Source organism: Biomphalaria glabrata, chromosome 10 (genome assembly GCF_947242115.1).
Source record: "Biomphalaria glabrata chromosome 10, xgBioGlab47.1, whole genome shotgun sequence".
Lineage (NCBI taxonomy): Eukaryota > Metazoa > Mollusca > Gastropoda > Planorbidae > Biomphalaria > Biomphalaria glabrata.
In genome coordinates, this window is record NC_074720.1 from 7,518,405 (window position 1) to 7,534,182 (window position 15,778).

The 15,778-nt window shown below is 38.7% G+C and overlaps 1 protein-coding gene across 9 annotated transcripts in view; it reads left to right on the top strand.

Moving 5' to 3' along the window:
- Positions 1-15,778, top strand: part of LOC106075267 (MOB kinase activator 2-like) — a 112,970-nt gene that overhangs the window by 75,170 nt on the left and 22,022 nt on the right. The window contains exon 1 of one of the 9 annotated variants that reach the window (XM_013236229.2): positions 13,632-13,917. The exons of the other annotated variants lie outside the window; for them this stretch is intronic. Coding sequence (XP_013091683.1) covers positions 13,883-13,917 — 35 coding nt within the window. The 5' untranslated portion in view covers positions 13,632-13,882. Of the gene's footprint in view, positions 1-13,631; positions 13,918-15,778 lie in introns of those variants that run through there. 9 annotated transcript variants of the gene reach the window in all.

The following is a 15,778-nucleotide window of genomic DNA, read 5'->3' on the forward strand; positions in this document are numbered from 1 at the left end:
GAGTCCTCGAGAATCACCGTGGATGTGGAGATGTATCTCCTGCAGTGGGTCTTCTGTGGGAGTCCTCGAGAATCACCGTGGATGTGAAGATGTATCTCCTGCAGTGGGTCTTCAGTGGGAGTCCTCGAGAATCACCGTGGATGTGGAGATGTATCTCCTACAGTGGGTCTTCAGTGGGAGTCCTCGAGGATGTCTAGCATTCTTCATCCAGTGTAGTAAGTTCAGTTGTCTAGTAATGTAAAGCAACACGAGTGCAGTTTCCACGTTTACCCTACAAGAAAACAGTGTCACTGGAATGTTTTGCGAGTCAGTGTTTTCAAAAGTAATTCTATTCTACTTAACTTCAATGTGTGTTGCCATTTTAAAAAAGTCATCCTATAGGTCTTTTTTTTTTCTTCGGATGACATTTCACACACATAATCTAGTATATTTTTTGTTCTTTGACTTAACGTGTGTTAAGTTTTATCTCCCTTCTTTGGCGTTTGTTTCTATTTATAGCGTGACTCACTTCTTTTATAATCTCATTTAATCTCCCCCCTCACAAAGTATGAGATGCTATCGGACTGCGCATTTAGATCTAGTGGTAACATCTGGAGACGATGCTTAGTGCTCACATTTCTCACATAGACCAGTATGAGTTGTTTACCACTAGGTCTAACACAAAAAAACAAAATATGTTCGATTTGAAGTCAATAACATTTTGATCTTTCATTAGTACATCGTGGGGGAAAGGTCGGCGTTAATTATTGACTGTCGTCAGATAACCTTTATAAGAAAGTGTTTCAACTTTGCTGATATATTATCTTCCTATTTTTGAGATAAACTATCTTCCCATTTTTATAGATATTTCATCTTCCCATTTTTGAGATATTTCATCTTCCCATTTTTTTTTTTAGATATTTCATCTTCCCATTTTTTTTTTTTGTGATAGATTATCTTCCTATTGTTTGAAATAGATTATATTCCTATTTTTTGTGATAGATCATGTTCCCATTTTTGAGATACAAGTATTTTCCCATTGATAAGAAATTATTTGTAGCCTTTACATTTAATAGACCATACCATTAACTTTGATATATAGGTAGGTTATATCTAAATGGGATTATTGGACGTTGGTCTTTGAATATGATACACATATGCGCCATGGAACGAGGGGATGGGAGGACCTTGCCAAGGAACAAGGGGTGGGGTGGGCTGGCGCCCGAAATGAATATTGTTCGCATTCCTTTAATTGTAAACCGGGCGTCATAGCGGCACTATCACTTTACACATGGCCAGAGACCACAGGGGAGATGGGGAATGGATGAGAATGCTGTCTCTAAAACGAATCTGGAATCGGTCTGTTATTTCCACCAGGTCACGATGCTCCTCTAAACATTTTGTTGTGCAAGTCTTAAAATACGAAATGTGCCCTCGTGTCATGCAAAACGCCCAGATGTTGTCTAGCGAGAGCTGTGCACTTTAAGATAATGCTTGCATGTATTTCTATTGTTCCTATTATCTGTATGGTGCGAGCATACGGCCTCCCTTGTTGGTGCATATGCACTATGCATGTAATATTTCAGTGGTTCATTTGAAGCGCTTCTCTGCTTCCTCTAGCCGCCCCTAGCTCTAGCGTGGTGGGACTTCGTATGTTTAACAGTGAACCTGTAGATGTTACATGGAACTAATCCAATCAGTTGGCATTTATAGAATTGATGGTTTTCTTCAATACAGTGATGTCTTCTTCAGGAAAACAAAATGCCTTTTGAAAGGTCCAAATGTACTATGATTTTTTCATTGCTTGGTGTTGATACTAAATGATTGGTTTAGTTACAAGTCTTTCCATGATCATAGATCAACTTCTTTGTCTACATGCGTGAAATAAAAAAAAAATTTACTTCAAAGATGTGAAATGCTCATAGATCAAGTGGATAACTATTTGAATAATATAATAATGAGAACTAAATGTTACATACAATTGTAAATAACTATCGAATTTTTTTTCTATTTTTGATGTAGAACAAAACTGATTGTGATTGGATTTCTCTGCCTTGTTTCTGGCGTTGTTGCCAAGAACTGTATCCTTGAGTGACTATACTTGGAATAGATGCTTTCAGAAACTGCCAGTTCCGAGAATAAAAAAAATAAATGCAAACTTGTGCTGGCCAAAACTTGACTGACATGTACTGTGATTCGTTGTGCTAGCAGCGGTTGCTGGTTATTTCCCCTGCCGTAGTATTGATTTAGCTTGGTCAAATGTTGCTTAAGACTTACGATGGCTTATTCTCTTTCTTTTAATAATCCTAAAATAATGCGTTTTGAGTTTTTCTGGGTTTTTCAAACTTCGTGATGATTAACTAGGATTGGTGCTGGTAGACAACCAGACCGCTGAAGGCGTAATATATCCTTAGTAATACAACCTCAAATAGCTTGAATAACTTCCTTTTGTGAACAAACTAAATAGAACTTTATTTATTCTATAGACATAATTAACTTGTGGTAAATGAAATAAATGTAGTAGACTTTGGTAATATCTTCAAGTCTAAACTCACTACAATAACAACCTTCCGTCTCACGTTCTAGAGTGGTCAGTCTTAAGACCAAATGACGACAATGCCATCTATGTTGCACCATTCGTAGCCAATAGCTTAACTCTTCCCACCGTCATCATAGAAACACAAGCACTCCATAACAAGGGTGTTATGTGGCCAGCACAACGACCAACCGCTTTGCTTTCCCAAATCCTAAAATTAAAGATCTTCACTGTGATTCGAACCCGTAACCCCTCGGTTCTGAAGCCAAGCGCTTTATCACTTTCACACCACGTCCGCAAAGCTACTTATTGATATACAAGAATTTTTGTGTTACAAGATTTATTGTGGAGGACAGAAAAAAAGGCATTACCCATTCAAACACCCATGTGAAAGTTATCTCGTCATTATGAGAGTTTCTTTTTAAAAAGTTTTGTTTTAAAGGAATCTAGACTCTTCGAATAAATGACATTAATGGCCACGTGTAGCACAGATAGAAGGCCGCACCCAGATGATCAATGATGTCCCCTGGTTCAGCTTTGTATCCTCGGACTTTTATACAATAAGTTTGTGTGTGATGCATGGCTTGAATGGATTGAATGTCAGCTGTTTGGACACGTTCAATGATAGCCGTGTTCTTTTATCTCAAAACTTGTGGGCTGCGGTGCTAGTTGCATGTCGTGTCCGCGATGCTATCTTTGAGGGATTATTTCCATTCCCAATACTTTTTCTGTTGTTTTTTTTGAAGGAAAACCTCAGTTTTTGCGCAACCATTACCATTATCTTTCGTTTGTTCCTAAACGTGTATCAATGTCGACATACTATTAGTCCAACGTAATAAACAAACATTTGGTTTTAGCGTGGATGAATAATTAATTCTTTCTGTTCGTGATATTATGGTAAAGCTTGTGTCTCTAAGGAAGTAAATGGATACAATCCGCCTTACAAGCAGAAGATCTTGACTGGTGGATTCCTTTAATGGCGATGTTTTTGAAGAAACATCAGAGGCAAACAAAAACAAACAATAATAATAATCAAAACAAAAACAAAACATTAAACAATGATAATGGTGGATCCAGGACAGCTGAATCCTTTGGGAATGTTTACCGACCATCGTGGCGCTGATATCTAGATTTGACATCGCCTCCATTGACCCATTCAAAACGAAGAATCATCTTTTTTTTTTCTGTTCATTAACCTGATTAAAATGTAATCAAGACATCACATGCCAGTCACTTGCTATTCCTTTTAAGGCTCATAGTTTGAGATCACTGTTAAGTCTGTTGGTGGTTTGTCTAGTTGTGTGGCATGCGCTCTGGACTATCGTCTCGGTGGTCCCTGGTTCGAACCCCTCCCACCCTTCACCCCCACGTCTGTGGGAGGTAATAATCTTTAATTCTGAAAGAATACAAAAAAACAACAACACAAAAATAACAACTGTATAGTCGTATGGATGTTTGTAAAATGTTTGACATATTTCGGATGTTTCTTCAGAGTTGCAGATAGTTTACTTCCTAGTCCAAACCTCCCGCAGGACGACGGGGGCTGGGAGCGGGCAGGGTTTGAACCCGGGACCATCGATAAATCCAAACGACAGTCCAGCGCGCAAACCGCACGACCAGGCAGCCATCCAAAAAAACAACAAAAAAAAAAAAACAGGGACGGATACAGTGTTTAACTAGATCTATATAGTCTTTTGGATAATCTGTTTATTTATATAGTCTTTTTTCGATATTGCATGACCCATCTTCTTTTTTTATATAATGTCTGTGTTATGTAAGATAATATATAGTTAAATGTATACTACGTTTAACTATATAGTCTAATGGATGTATAGATTCCCCAGTTCTTTATTGCAAAGCTGTACATTTTCTATACGGACTATTGACGTGAAGAGATCACTTATGAAAGACCTTTAATTAAAGACGCACGCCTCGCTCGCTACCTTTAAAGCTTCCCTTTAGAAATCTCGAGTCTTCAGGCGAGAAATCGTACACTGACGTACCTGATGTAAAGGCTTCAATTGAAACTAAAAATGTGTGTGTGTGTGAGGAAGTTCTGGTGGAAGTTTGTGTGGGTTCGAATGGGTTTACATTCATTTTTGGCTAGGTTGCTGTGACAGTTAATGAAATAGGTTCCACTAAAATTGTATATGCCGGTATATGATTATGTCCGGATTTATTTTTTTTAATGGCGGTTGCATTAGGTTTGAAAGCGTCGCTGAACAGTCGATCGTTAAAATTAGTTCCTTTCATAAGTATCTGTTTTTTTTTGTCAAAGTTATTAATACTGTGTTCTTGTAAATGTACTTTGCAAATAGTCCTTGACCTACTTTCTGACGTAACCTTGTGCCAGTTTCGTTTGACCTTCAAAAGTTAAAAGTTCTACTGTTGTTAAGATACTGCAGTCTTCTGTTGTGACATTTTGTTCTCTCTGTCAAACTCCGTCACTCTAGAAACATTGATTTCTCGTATCCATATAGATCTAGTTCTCCCCTCTCTGGAGCAATATTCTCTCCGCATCGTGTCTCTTAGTTTGAGCAGCGATGGCGACTCTTGACTCATCTAGATCAACATTCGTTCAGTAAAACAACGACTACAACATTGTCCGCATGCTTCTAAAGCAGCCTTTAGCAAAGTTATTTAGGTCTCACGAAATATTGTCGCGTTAACAGCGTTCTAATGAAGACCATGTTCCAAGCGTTTTTCTGTCATTCTACAAATGATTGAACATTTCTAGGGATGACTTAATATCTAGTTGAAGACTGTTGGAGACGTCACGATAAACATTGTAGCGATTCTGGCTTTCAAGATTTTTGGACAAGCCGCCACAGTGGAGACACGAGTCCTTGAAATTACTCAAAAAAAAAACAAAAACATAAAACAACATTATTTTAAGTACTATGGTTGAAATCAAGGTCATCACGCACTTTGTCAGATCTAGTTCTGAGATCTGGAGCTAAGTTTTCAAACATTTCAATTTTAGTGAACAAAAACGGAACGCTGTTTTTTTTTAAGTTTTGTTTTGTTTGTGATGTTGTTAAGAGGACCAAACTGTTTTGTTTGTGATCTTTGTAACAGGGCCAAACTGTTTTGTTTGTGATGTTTGTAACAGGACCAAACTGTTTTGTTTGTGATGTTTGTAACAGGACCAAACTGTTTTGTTTGTGATGTTTGTAACAGGACCAAACTGTTTTGTTTGTGATGTTTGTAACAGGACTGAACTGTTTTGTTTGTGATGTTGTAACAGGACCAAACTGTTTTGTTTGTGATGTTTGTAACAGGACCAAACTGTTTTGTTTGTGATGTTTGTAAACAGGACCAAACTGTTTTGTTTGTGATGTTTGTAACAGGACCGAACTGTTTTGATCAGATTTCTGGTCACACATTATTCATTTCCTAGCTAAACATCGTTTGCCCCTTTTTATTTCCATCTCGTGTCTATGATTGTGAAACACAGACACTAGAACTAAAGAATAAGAGACAACTCTTGCTAAAGTGACAAGTCCTGCTCACCTGCTCATCCATCACTTCTGATTTGTATTTCATCTAGTTCCAGGCGTTGCGTGGTTCTAAGCGCGCCCCCCCCCCTCCCCTCCACACACTTCCTGACGACTTGACGCACCCACACGACCCTGGTGCTGTGCCAGGTGGGGAAGACATTTCAGGTCATGTCACTGGTGCATTGAAGAGACGTTTCAACGGGTAGAGGCGCGAGCGCCACACAGGTCGTTGCCGAGGCTGATGAGCAGCAGCGCCGTCTTCATCTGGGACGTTCAAGTAGTCGTGGTGGTGGGGGCTGTTTACGACTTCAATGGCAGGGATGTCTGTTTACGACTTCAATGGCAGGGATGTCTGTTTACGACTTCAATGGCAGGGATGTCTGTTTACGACTTCAATGGCAGGGATGTCTGTTTACGACTTCAATGGCAGGGATGTCTGTTTACGACTTCAATGGCAGGGATGTCTGTTTACGACTTCAATGGCAGGGATGTCTGTTTACGACTTCAATGGCAGGGATGTCTGTTTACGACTTCAATGGCAGGGATGTCTGTTTACGACTTCAATGGCAGGGATGTCTGTTTACGACTTGCCTTTGTCTCTTGGAGAACTTGGATTGAAGACATCAAGTCTTTAAGGCAAGACAGCAAGTCTTTAAAGAATCGAGTTTTTTTTTTGTTTTAACTCTTTCTCTCCGTAATTATTTACCACATTCTGGTGGAATCAACGCTGGTATCGTCAGCTAGGAGAGAAAGAGTTAAGTCAACATATCAGGTGATTTTTTATCGCCAGTATCGACCTGGATATCACACAATCTACCCTTCTTTCTAGAGTCAGTCATGAGCGCATTATGGTCATTTAAATTTGAGTTTATTGAAATGTCTCTGTGCATATTTGCAAACTACAATTGTATTTTTCTATCCTGTATATTTTCATGGTATTTTCATGTAATGTTATCACTTTTTTTTTTTTTTTTTTTTCAATTTCCTAGACCTGTGTTTCCCAAGCTTTTTCCTTGGCGGAACACTTCACACATTCGGAGTATTTAGCGGAACACTTTGCTTATTTTATTTTTAGAGATTAATTCGCGTGGTGGCTTACTAGTGAATTATCCCAGTAGTTCAGGCCTCGAGAAACACGAGGGCTCCAGGGAATACAGTTTGGGAAACACTGTCCTGGACAAATGGACACATTTTGAGATGAACACAATTCTAAATACACCTGAAACTTTTCTTTACTTGACCCAACATCTTGGAAGAAATGTTTGTCTTTGTCCGCTAAATGTTTGTCTTTGTCCGCATAAAATTTATGTTTTTACCTTCTTGGGAAGAATTTTTTTAAAAAGGCTATGGCTGTTTCATTCTTTTTGCTCTTTATTTGTACAATATTGGTTTACGAAATTTCCTTGAATATGATATTTAAAAAGCTGTCATTTACCAGTTGTTTTAAGGCCTCATGGCGTGAAGCCGTGAGTCTCGGAGTCTTGAGATTTGAAGCAAGAAGAGTGGCCAGGGTGAAAGAGCGTCGAACCAACAAAAAGCTGAGAGAAGCAGCAGACCTATCTGCAACTGACCAAAGCCACCCATGCCACATCTGCGGCCGGCTTTTTAAAGCGACGATTGGACTTAAGAGTCACCTTCGAGTCCATAGGAAATGAGAAATGTGCTCATCTTCGATCACGAAGGAGGAGCTTTATATATATATATGTCAGGTTTCATTAAGATTGGTCAAACGTTTTTCATTATAAAGGACATTCATTCTCATTACATTCTCCTAACATTCTCCATACTGTAGCAGTGGTGAGCAACTTGTTTCTGCATGAAGGTCATGAGAATTTGACACACGTGTCACGGACAGCTACAACCAGGGGCGTAGCTAGGAATTTGCCATCATTTGGGTGCCCGGGGTTTGACCTTTTTGGGGCCCCTGCCATTTGCGTAATTTTTAATATTTAAAATAAAAACCACTAATTTGGGCCACCTCCTCTAGTGGGGACCCGGGGGATTTTCAAATTCTCCTCCCCCCACCCTAGCTACGCCACTGGCCACAACACCGCTAAAAAAAAGTCCAATGGAACCGAGGCTTCTGAGGCCTCATCATGAACTATGGGTGGATGTTTGAGAGACGGATAGTACCTTGTCACTTGAAATTGGTTGGGCATTTCTGGACTAATTAAGAAAAGCAACAACAAAAAACAACGTTTGGTCACCGCTGCGTGGTCATTAAATCACACCAGCAACATATGTCCACACACTTTCATTATCTCTAAATATATGCATCCCCCCTTACTTTCTCGCATTCGTTAAATAGATCTAGATAAACGTATTAGCTCATCACATTATTGTGGCGACCAGTGTTTTCCTCCAATGTGAACACACTGTAGGTATATTCCATTAATACCTCGCTCCGTTTCCATTCTTCCACTGAGCCTTTTATTCCGTTACAAATACTTTGGATCATACTTCATTATATGTGTGTCACGCATGGAACATAATGTACTTACCAATAGGACGTTCCATCGTGTTGTTGATACATATTTCTGCATTTGTTGCCAAATTATGTTTCATTCTGCGTAATTGGCCCCGATTCTGAACCGAAGCAAAGTAGTTTTTGGTTTTTTTTTTTTTTAAGAAGTTTGCATCTGACGTTTTGGCAAGCAGCATGGAATCTTTCTCAAAGTGAGGCTGGCAGTACATTGCTGACTGTACCCGAAAAAACCTGCTAGGATTAATCTCGTTTTGTGGCGCTTACCTGGTATCAATCACGGCCACCAGTGCAGGGAGGGGGGCGGGGGGGGGGGGTTGTGACCATATCGCTTCAATCAAACCCAACAGAATTGAGCAACAGAGAGCTAATTCTTAGCAGCATGTATTATTCGGTCTTGTCAACGCCGGGCTGTATTTCCCGAGACGATTTTTTTGTTTATCGCACTAACATGACGTACTATAAAGGCGTTATGATTTATATCGGTTTGGGGAGGGGGGGGGGATTGGGTATACTATACTAAATTATCCAAACCATATGATCCAATGTCTAAACTTTCTTAACAATTTAAGCAGCGTTCTCCTTCAAAGCTTTATTTTTTAAAATATATTTAACAATTTAGTTTATACTATGAGCTACTGATTGGTAAAATAAAATCGGCTTATTTAATATTAGTATGTAATGTTTTTGACAAATCTCTTTACAACCGACAGCAAACAAGACATTGTATATAAAGCTTATTTACTATGCTCTCCTCCCCCCCTCCAAATTAAACTGCTTAATCCAACGGCGTGGCCGCCGTAACAAAATCTTTCAGCTATTTTAGCTACTAAATCGGTAGTTTGATACTTCCTGAGCTACTTTTTAAACATCCTGTTCATGTTCAGTAGTAGACCACATTCGTCAGTTTCTCTTTCAGTTTCTTAACTGTTTGAATTGAATGCAAGTTTCGCAGACGACTTCTGCTGATTGATAAACTTCCCGCCCTTCACCAACACACACACACACACACACACACAGTATAGCCCAAACTCTATCCGGTGAACTGGAAAGTTAGGACCCTTTTTTTTTACATTGACGTCACTGGTCGTTCCGCGCTATTTACTTTCGAAATGGTCATTTGAATATCTAGTTTTACAAGTGTGTATACCAGTGTGTGCTGTACTGTTTTATTGAACGACCCCGTTGAAAAACAAGGCCGACTAGAAATGACGTCTGTTCATATATATCTAGTTTATCTACTTCCAATGTAATCTACTACAGTTCCAGATCTTTAAAAAATAAATCTTACCGGCAAAACAAAATAGTTTTCAGAGACCTCATTAAGAAACAATACCTTAGGGCTAGTTTTCAGAAAGTCTGGGCAGTGACTGTGTCCTTGATCGACAGTTAGGGCCACAATACCATGTCTGTTTTTTCAAAGATTTGAGCATTATTGTCATGGCATGACACTAACTTGTGTTTCCCTGGATTGTATTCACTTCAATAAAGACGGATGTCACCTGGTTATAAACGGGATCTTAGATACATATTTTAAAACTGATCAAAACAAGATTGCGCAGAGATGTTAAGTAACGTGGGGTCATAAAGGTCAAGCATGAACAATTTAGATTAAATCTTGGTTTTGAAAGCAGACGTTTTGGGGGGAAAGATGGACGCCTGTGGTGTGTGTGTGTTTGTGTGTGAAACCAACTGTGATTGTTCTATTCAATGATGAATCACTTTCCAGCTCTCGTGAATGATCTAAAATCAAGCCAGTGATAAATGATTAAACGTTTGATTGACTCTAACCCTGCATGTCCACTTTGTCCAGATCATTAGCTAATTAAAGTCTAAAACTGAGGTCAACAATTGAACAGTCAGCGTCACAAACTTTAATAATTTTCCTTTGAGGCTCCGAGTCGAATGATTTTTTTTTTGTATCCTTCTGATCGTAAGTATTTTTCATTTAAAGCGTAAGTTCCCCAAAAACTCAAGGTCCAGGTTTGATTTCTTGAAAGACGTTTTATTGGAAAATGTTGACAGTCATATGAGCAGCTTAGAAAACGCTCGCCACGCTTCAGTGACTTTCACAGAAAGTTGGTTTGGGTTTGATCTAAGAAAACGTTCCAGTTGACTTAACCGCTAGATGCGTACATACTTTTTTATTGGTGGTGTTTCGCGTTGTTCAGGGACCTGACACATTTGTCTGCACAAAGTATTCATTAACCAACTTACAATATATATAGCATGATTCTGGATGTAATAGCATGGCCTATCAAAGTAAATTACGTGGGTAAAGAGATTATTTATGTAACGAGACATGAGTAGACGTTTAACGCCTTTGTGCCGAGCGCGCGCTGCAAACCAAAAACACGAAATAATGTAACCTTCCGCTCTATAATGTAATATCTCCTGTGGCCTTTGACATGGAGCTACTTTTCTTTCCTGAGCCACTATTGGCCTGCGCTAACCGGAGCTCGTCATGCAGTCCCTTGCGCAGCGTGCACACAACATTTAGATGTGCAGTGGCAGATCAAGTCAATGTAGATGTTTGATTCTCGCCTACATCTTCCATTGTCAAGATCACATTACTCTCTTGTCTTTAAGATTCCTGGTTGGCCTGGCCATGGAGTTGTTGTTCTTTGTTTACACCGATTTCCTCCGCTGTTGTAAGATTAGTTTTGCTCTCTTGGCGCAAGCAGGGCAGGTCCCTAGATAGAATGTTGGATTGAAGAGTGTGTAACAATGTTGTAAGTGACTACACGTTCTTACTCCTTGCTGAAGAGGATCTTCATTGTAATGTTTGAGCCTTGGCTCGTGTGCCCCTTTAGTTCAGGCAGGATGTACTCTTGACTGGAGTCACGCGGGGAAGTAAGGTATCCCCTTTAAAACCTAGCTAGGTCATGTAACATAATCTCTTTTATGCGGAAAACGGTTTAACGAGGGTGTCACGTGACCCACTGCGCCCCCACCCTCTCTCTCTCTTTTTTTCTCCTCCCCCTCTTTAAATTGTCTGATACAAATCAAAACTGGGTGGACCCAAAGGACGTTCCAGCCTTTACCTGAATTTTTTAACTCAATATCGTCTGAAGGAACACCCAAGATCTCTCTATCACACGGCCACAGCACACCCTCCTTGTCAGTAGCGATTCATTTATTTAAAATCCTATAGATAATCAGATTGATGCTATAGTTCCACTATGAGACCTTGCTGTCTATAGGGCAGAGGATGTAAAGGTCATGTTTCTGTTAACCCACGCTTAACGAGGGTGTCATGTGGCCAGCACAATGACCAACCGCCTTTACTTTTCCTTAAATAACTAATGCCAGGTTAGGGGTGGACTAAGAGGCTCCCAAAGATAAGTCTTCATCAGGATTCTAATCCGGGACACCTTGCTCGGAAGCAAAGAGCTTAACCGCTCTGCCACCATCGCGTCCTGACAGATTAATATTTCATATATTTCAATAGATAAAAGCGCTTTTTTTTTTTTTTCGTGTTTCTAGGTTCAGTTTTCAGAGGCATTAGCTTTAGAGAAATCTCACAACTGATACAAACTTTTCTTCAAATGGTATTAGTTTTGACTAATAGGTTTGACAGGTATGTAGTTCAGGTGTAACATCTGTAACAAGCCAGTTTTTTTTCCCTCTCCAGGGGGACAAAGGTTGTCTTACTTCTACCCCACCCCCCTACCCCATTGTTTAGCTGGAGATTAGCACAATAACTTAGAGCTGTCTGGTTCAAATCTTCTGCATGTTTGGTTTACTTAAAGCCTCCTCCTGGAACTGATACTGGACGTGCGCTGTTTGACTTGTTAGACAAGCAAACATCGAGGTCAACTTCTTTGTATGTGTACAAGCGCGCGCTGTGGTGTGAACTAGACTAGAACGTATTCGGAGAAGCTTGATGTTAGTTTGGTCGTGATCTTTATGTATAAATATATTTAAAATATATATCCGGGGAAGGGGGGAAACTTGTACCGTTTCAACCTTATTACCCTAATTTAAGGTTTCTTGTCTTAAAAAAATATTTAAAAAAAAAATATTTTAGTTAAGTTTGTGACTCCTTTCAAGGCATATTTTCACCTGTGCTATCTCGCCTTTCGTAAATTACCACGGGCTAGTAAATTTGAAAACTAATTGGTCTTGCTAGCGGCTATCATTAGGCTATTTACAGATCTACATCTGTTCTACATGCACAAAGTTCTCGGGCAATTAGACATGTCCGTGGCGAAGTAACTTCAGTCATTTAACATTGAGCAAAATGTAAAAAAAAAAAAAAATGCCCTTGTTATGTATCATGACTTTTTTTTTCTTTTTTTCCTAAAAAGTTTTCTATTTCGACGTCAGGCTCTCAGTTACTAGATCTTAAAGATTGGAACTGTTAGTTAAACGATTTTGTTTCTCTCTTACCAATCTTTATTTCAAGTTAGGCCTACTTTGGCAACCACTGGCTTGCTCCGCGCCTCATTCGCGCCGATTCGCCGGGCACTACTTTCAATAGGGAAGTTTACCAACGTAGCAGACGATAGGTTCGTGTTTACCGCGAAAAGAAAAAAAAAAAGAGGAAGAAGAACGGGGAGACCAAAAATGAATCTGAGGAAGAGAGTATCATTAAAGCGGTCTCGTTGCAAGGGGAGGGGGGAGGGGAGAGCACCGAAAGTGGCCGGTCCGTGGAGCAAGAGGAGAGGTCGTTGGTAGGCCGGAGTCACAATAGGATGTTTTTTTTTTCTTTTCTTAGTGGAAGTCTATATCTGGCCAAGTGTTTTGAAGCTGGGGGTTGTTTACTGGCTTCTTTTACGTAATCTCAGGGATTTGTTAAATTCGTAGCTTATGTTTTGTGTTGTATTTAGTTAATGCTACAAAGCAGAGTCGTGTCGGCTTTTAATTACATGAGTAATGGAGTAATGTGTATTTCCTAGGTGTTTTTAATCGCCTCAGTGATTAGTTTGTAGATTTATTTTTTTTTTTTTTTTATAAGAGCGGTGAAGATTGATTGGGATGACATTGGGTTAGATTTTTTTTTTTAAACGTCGAGAGTTGACAACAGCCAGCAGGCACATTCAGTGACAGGTGGGTGGAGACCTCGTTCGTAAGGTTGACAGTTGCGTACGCCGCCCCCCCCCCTCCTCTCCCTCTTCACCCCCCCCCACCTCGTGTTGTGTTTCCTGACATCGTGAATCTGGATCACAACATCCGGCTAACTTTAATGTGACAGGAGGACACATTTTTTTTTTTTTTGTGGAAATAAATATTCGTGTGTCATAGGATTAGACAGTAATTGGGATCAACGGCGGAGCCCACTGATCGTGATCTTGTGTTATATTCCATTGGAAGTGCCCCTGACAGCTGTGTGCCAGGCTAATGACCATGGTGCCAATCTGCCCTGTGTGTTGCCGGTAAACAATGACATCCGGAATGTTGTTCGTCATTAATTTTTGGTGAGTTCATTAGCACCTTTAGTAATTACTCCAGTCATTAGCGACTTCTCTGCGGCTTTTAAGATATTCACTCCATCAGGAGCTAAAGGCTGTCAAGTGATCTAAAGGCATTCTTTTTAACTCAAGGTTTTTTTTTTTTTTTTTTTTTTTTAACGCTAAGAATTATTGCGAAGAAAAAGATTTTAAATTTGCATAACTAATTCATTGAGTATCTGATGATAGTATCAATAGTATTATCTAATAGTGCCAGTGTATCTTGCAACCGTATCAGAATTATCCCTTAATGTTATGGTATCTGGGATTTGTTTAGTAATGATTACTTATTAAACTCTGAAACGCTCATAAATTTTATTTTGGAAGTTTCCATGGAGACTTGCTTGCCCCTGGGTCGATCAAAGTTAATTACTGATGTCTCTTAATGCAAGACTTGAATGAGTTTATTGTATTTCGACTATATCTAGGTCTAGTAGTCTAGCCATAGTTAAATTTTGTTTTTATCTAAATGAATTGATAGACTTGAAGACAACATGTTTGAATGAGTTATCCCTCAAGCTATCGACTCCACACAAGACAAACTTCTTTGTTAGTGTGATTGTTTTACTTAGCGGAAAAACAACTGATATGTTGACAGTTATCTTTTCTGTAAAGAGACGTTATATATCTACACTGTCATTTTACATTCAGAATCCTAGTCCATACACACATTCCTTTTGATCCCTTGGCAATTAGACCATGGATTACAATCCAACTGTCTAATGTCAATTTCACAAAGTACTTAGAAGAAACTGTGCTATGTTACTATTTTAACTGTGAATAGACCTTGATTTTAATGATATGACTGTATAGAATCTGGCCCTTGTTGTTTAGAGAGAGAGGGATCCTTAAGGGACTGCAGGCACGACATGGCCTAAATTGTGCCGATGTGCCTCAAATCAAAATCAAATCAGAAACTGTGCTATGAACTGCTATGAACATATATTTTGTGTGTGTGCGTGTGTGTACATACATAGATATACATATGCATACATATATATATATATATATATATATACATACATAGATATACATATGCATACATAGATATACATATACATACATAGATATACATATACATGCATAGATATACATATACATGCATAGATATACATATACATACATAGATATACATATGCATACATAGATATACATACATAGATATACATATGCATACATAGATATACATATGCATACATAGATATACATATGCATACATAGATATACATATGCATACATAGATATACATATGCATACATAGATATACATATGCATACATAGATACACATATGCATACATAGATATACATATACATACATAGATATACATATACATACATAGATATACAAAATAAAAACATATGCATACATAGATATACATACATAGATATACATATACATACATAGATATACATATACATACATAGATATACATATACATACTTAGACATACATAGACATACATATACATACATAGACATACATATACATACATAGACATACATAGACATACATATGCATACATAGATATACATATGCATACATAGATATACATATGCATACATAGATATACATATGCATACATAGATATACATATACATACATGTATAGATATAGTCAGATATATAATATACATATCGTTTGCTTGTATACTGTATTTGTTTTGTGTGATGCACAGTTATAAGACAAATCACCTCACGGATAAATAACGGTTACAATAAACCTGTGACATTTTGTTTGTGTGTACATGCATAAAATACTTGTAGGTTTGTCACAAATAAGTACATGTATAACCTCATGGCGTGGTAGAGGAGTACATTCCTGGGGGG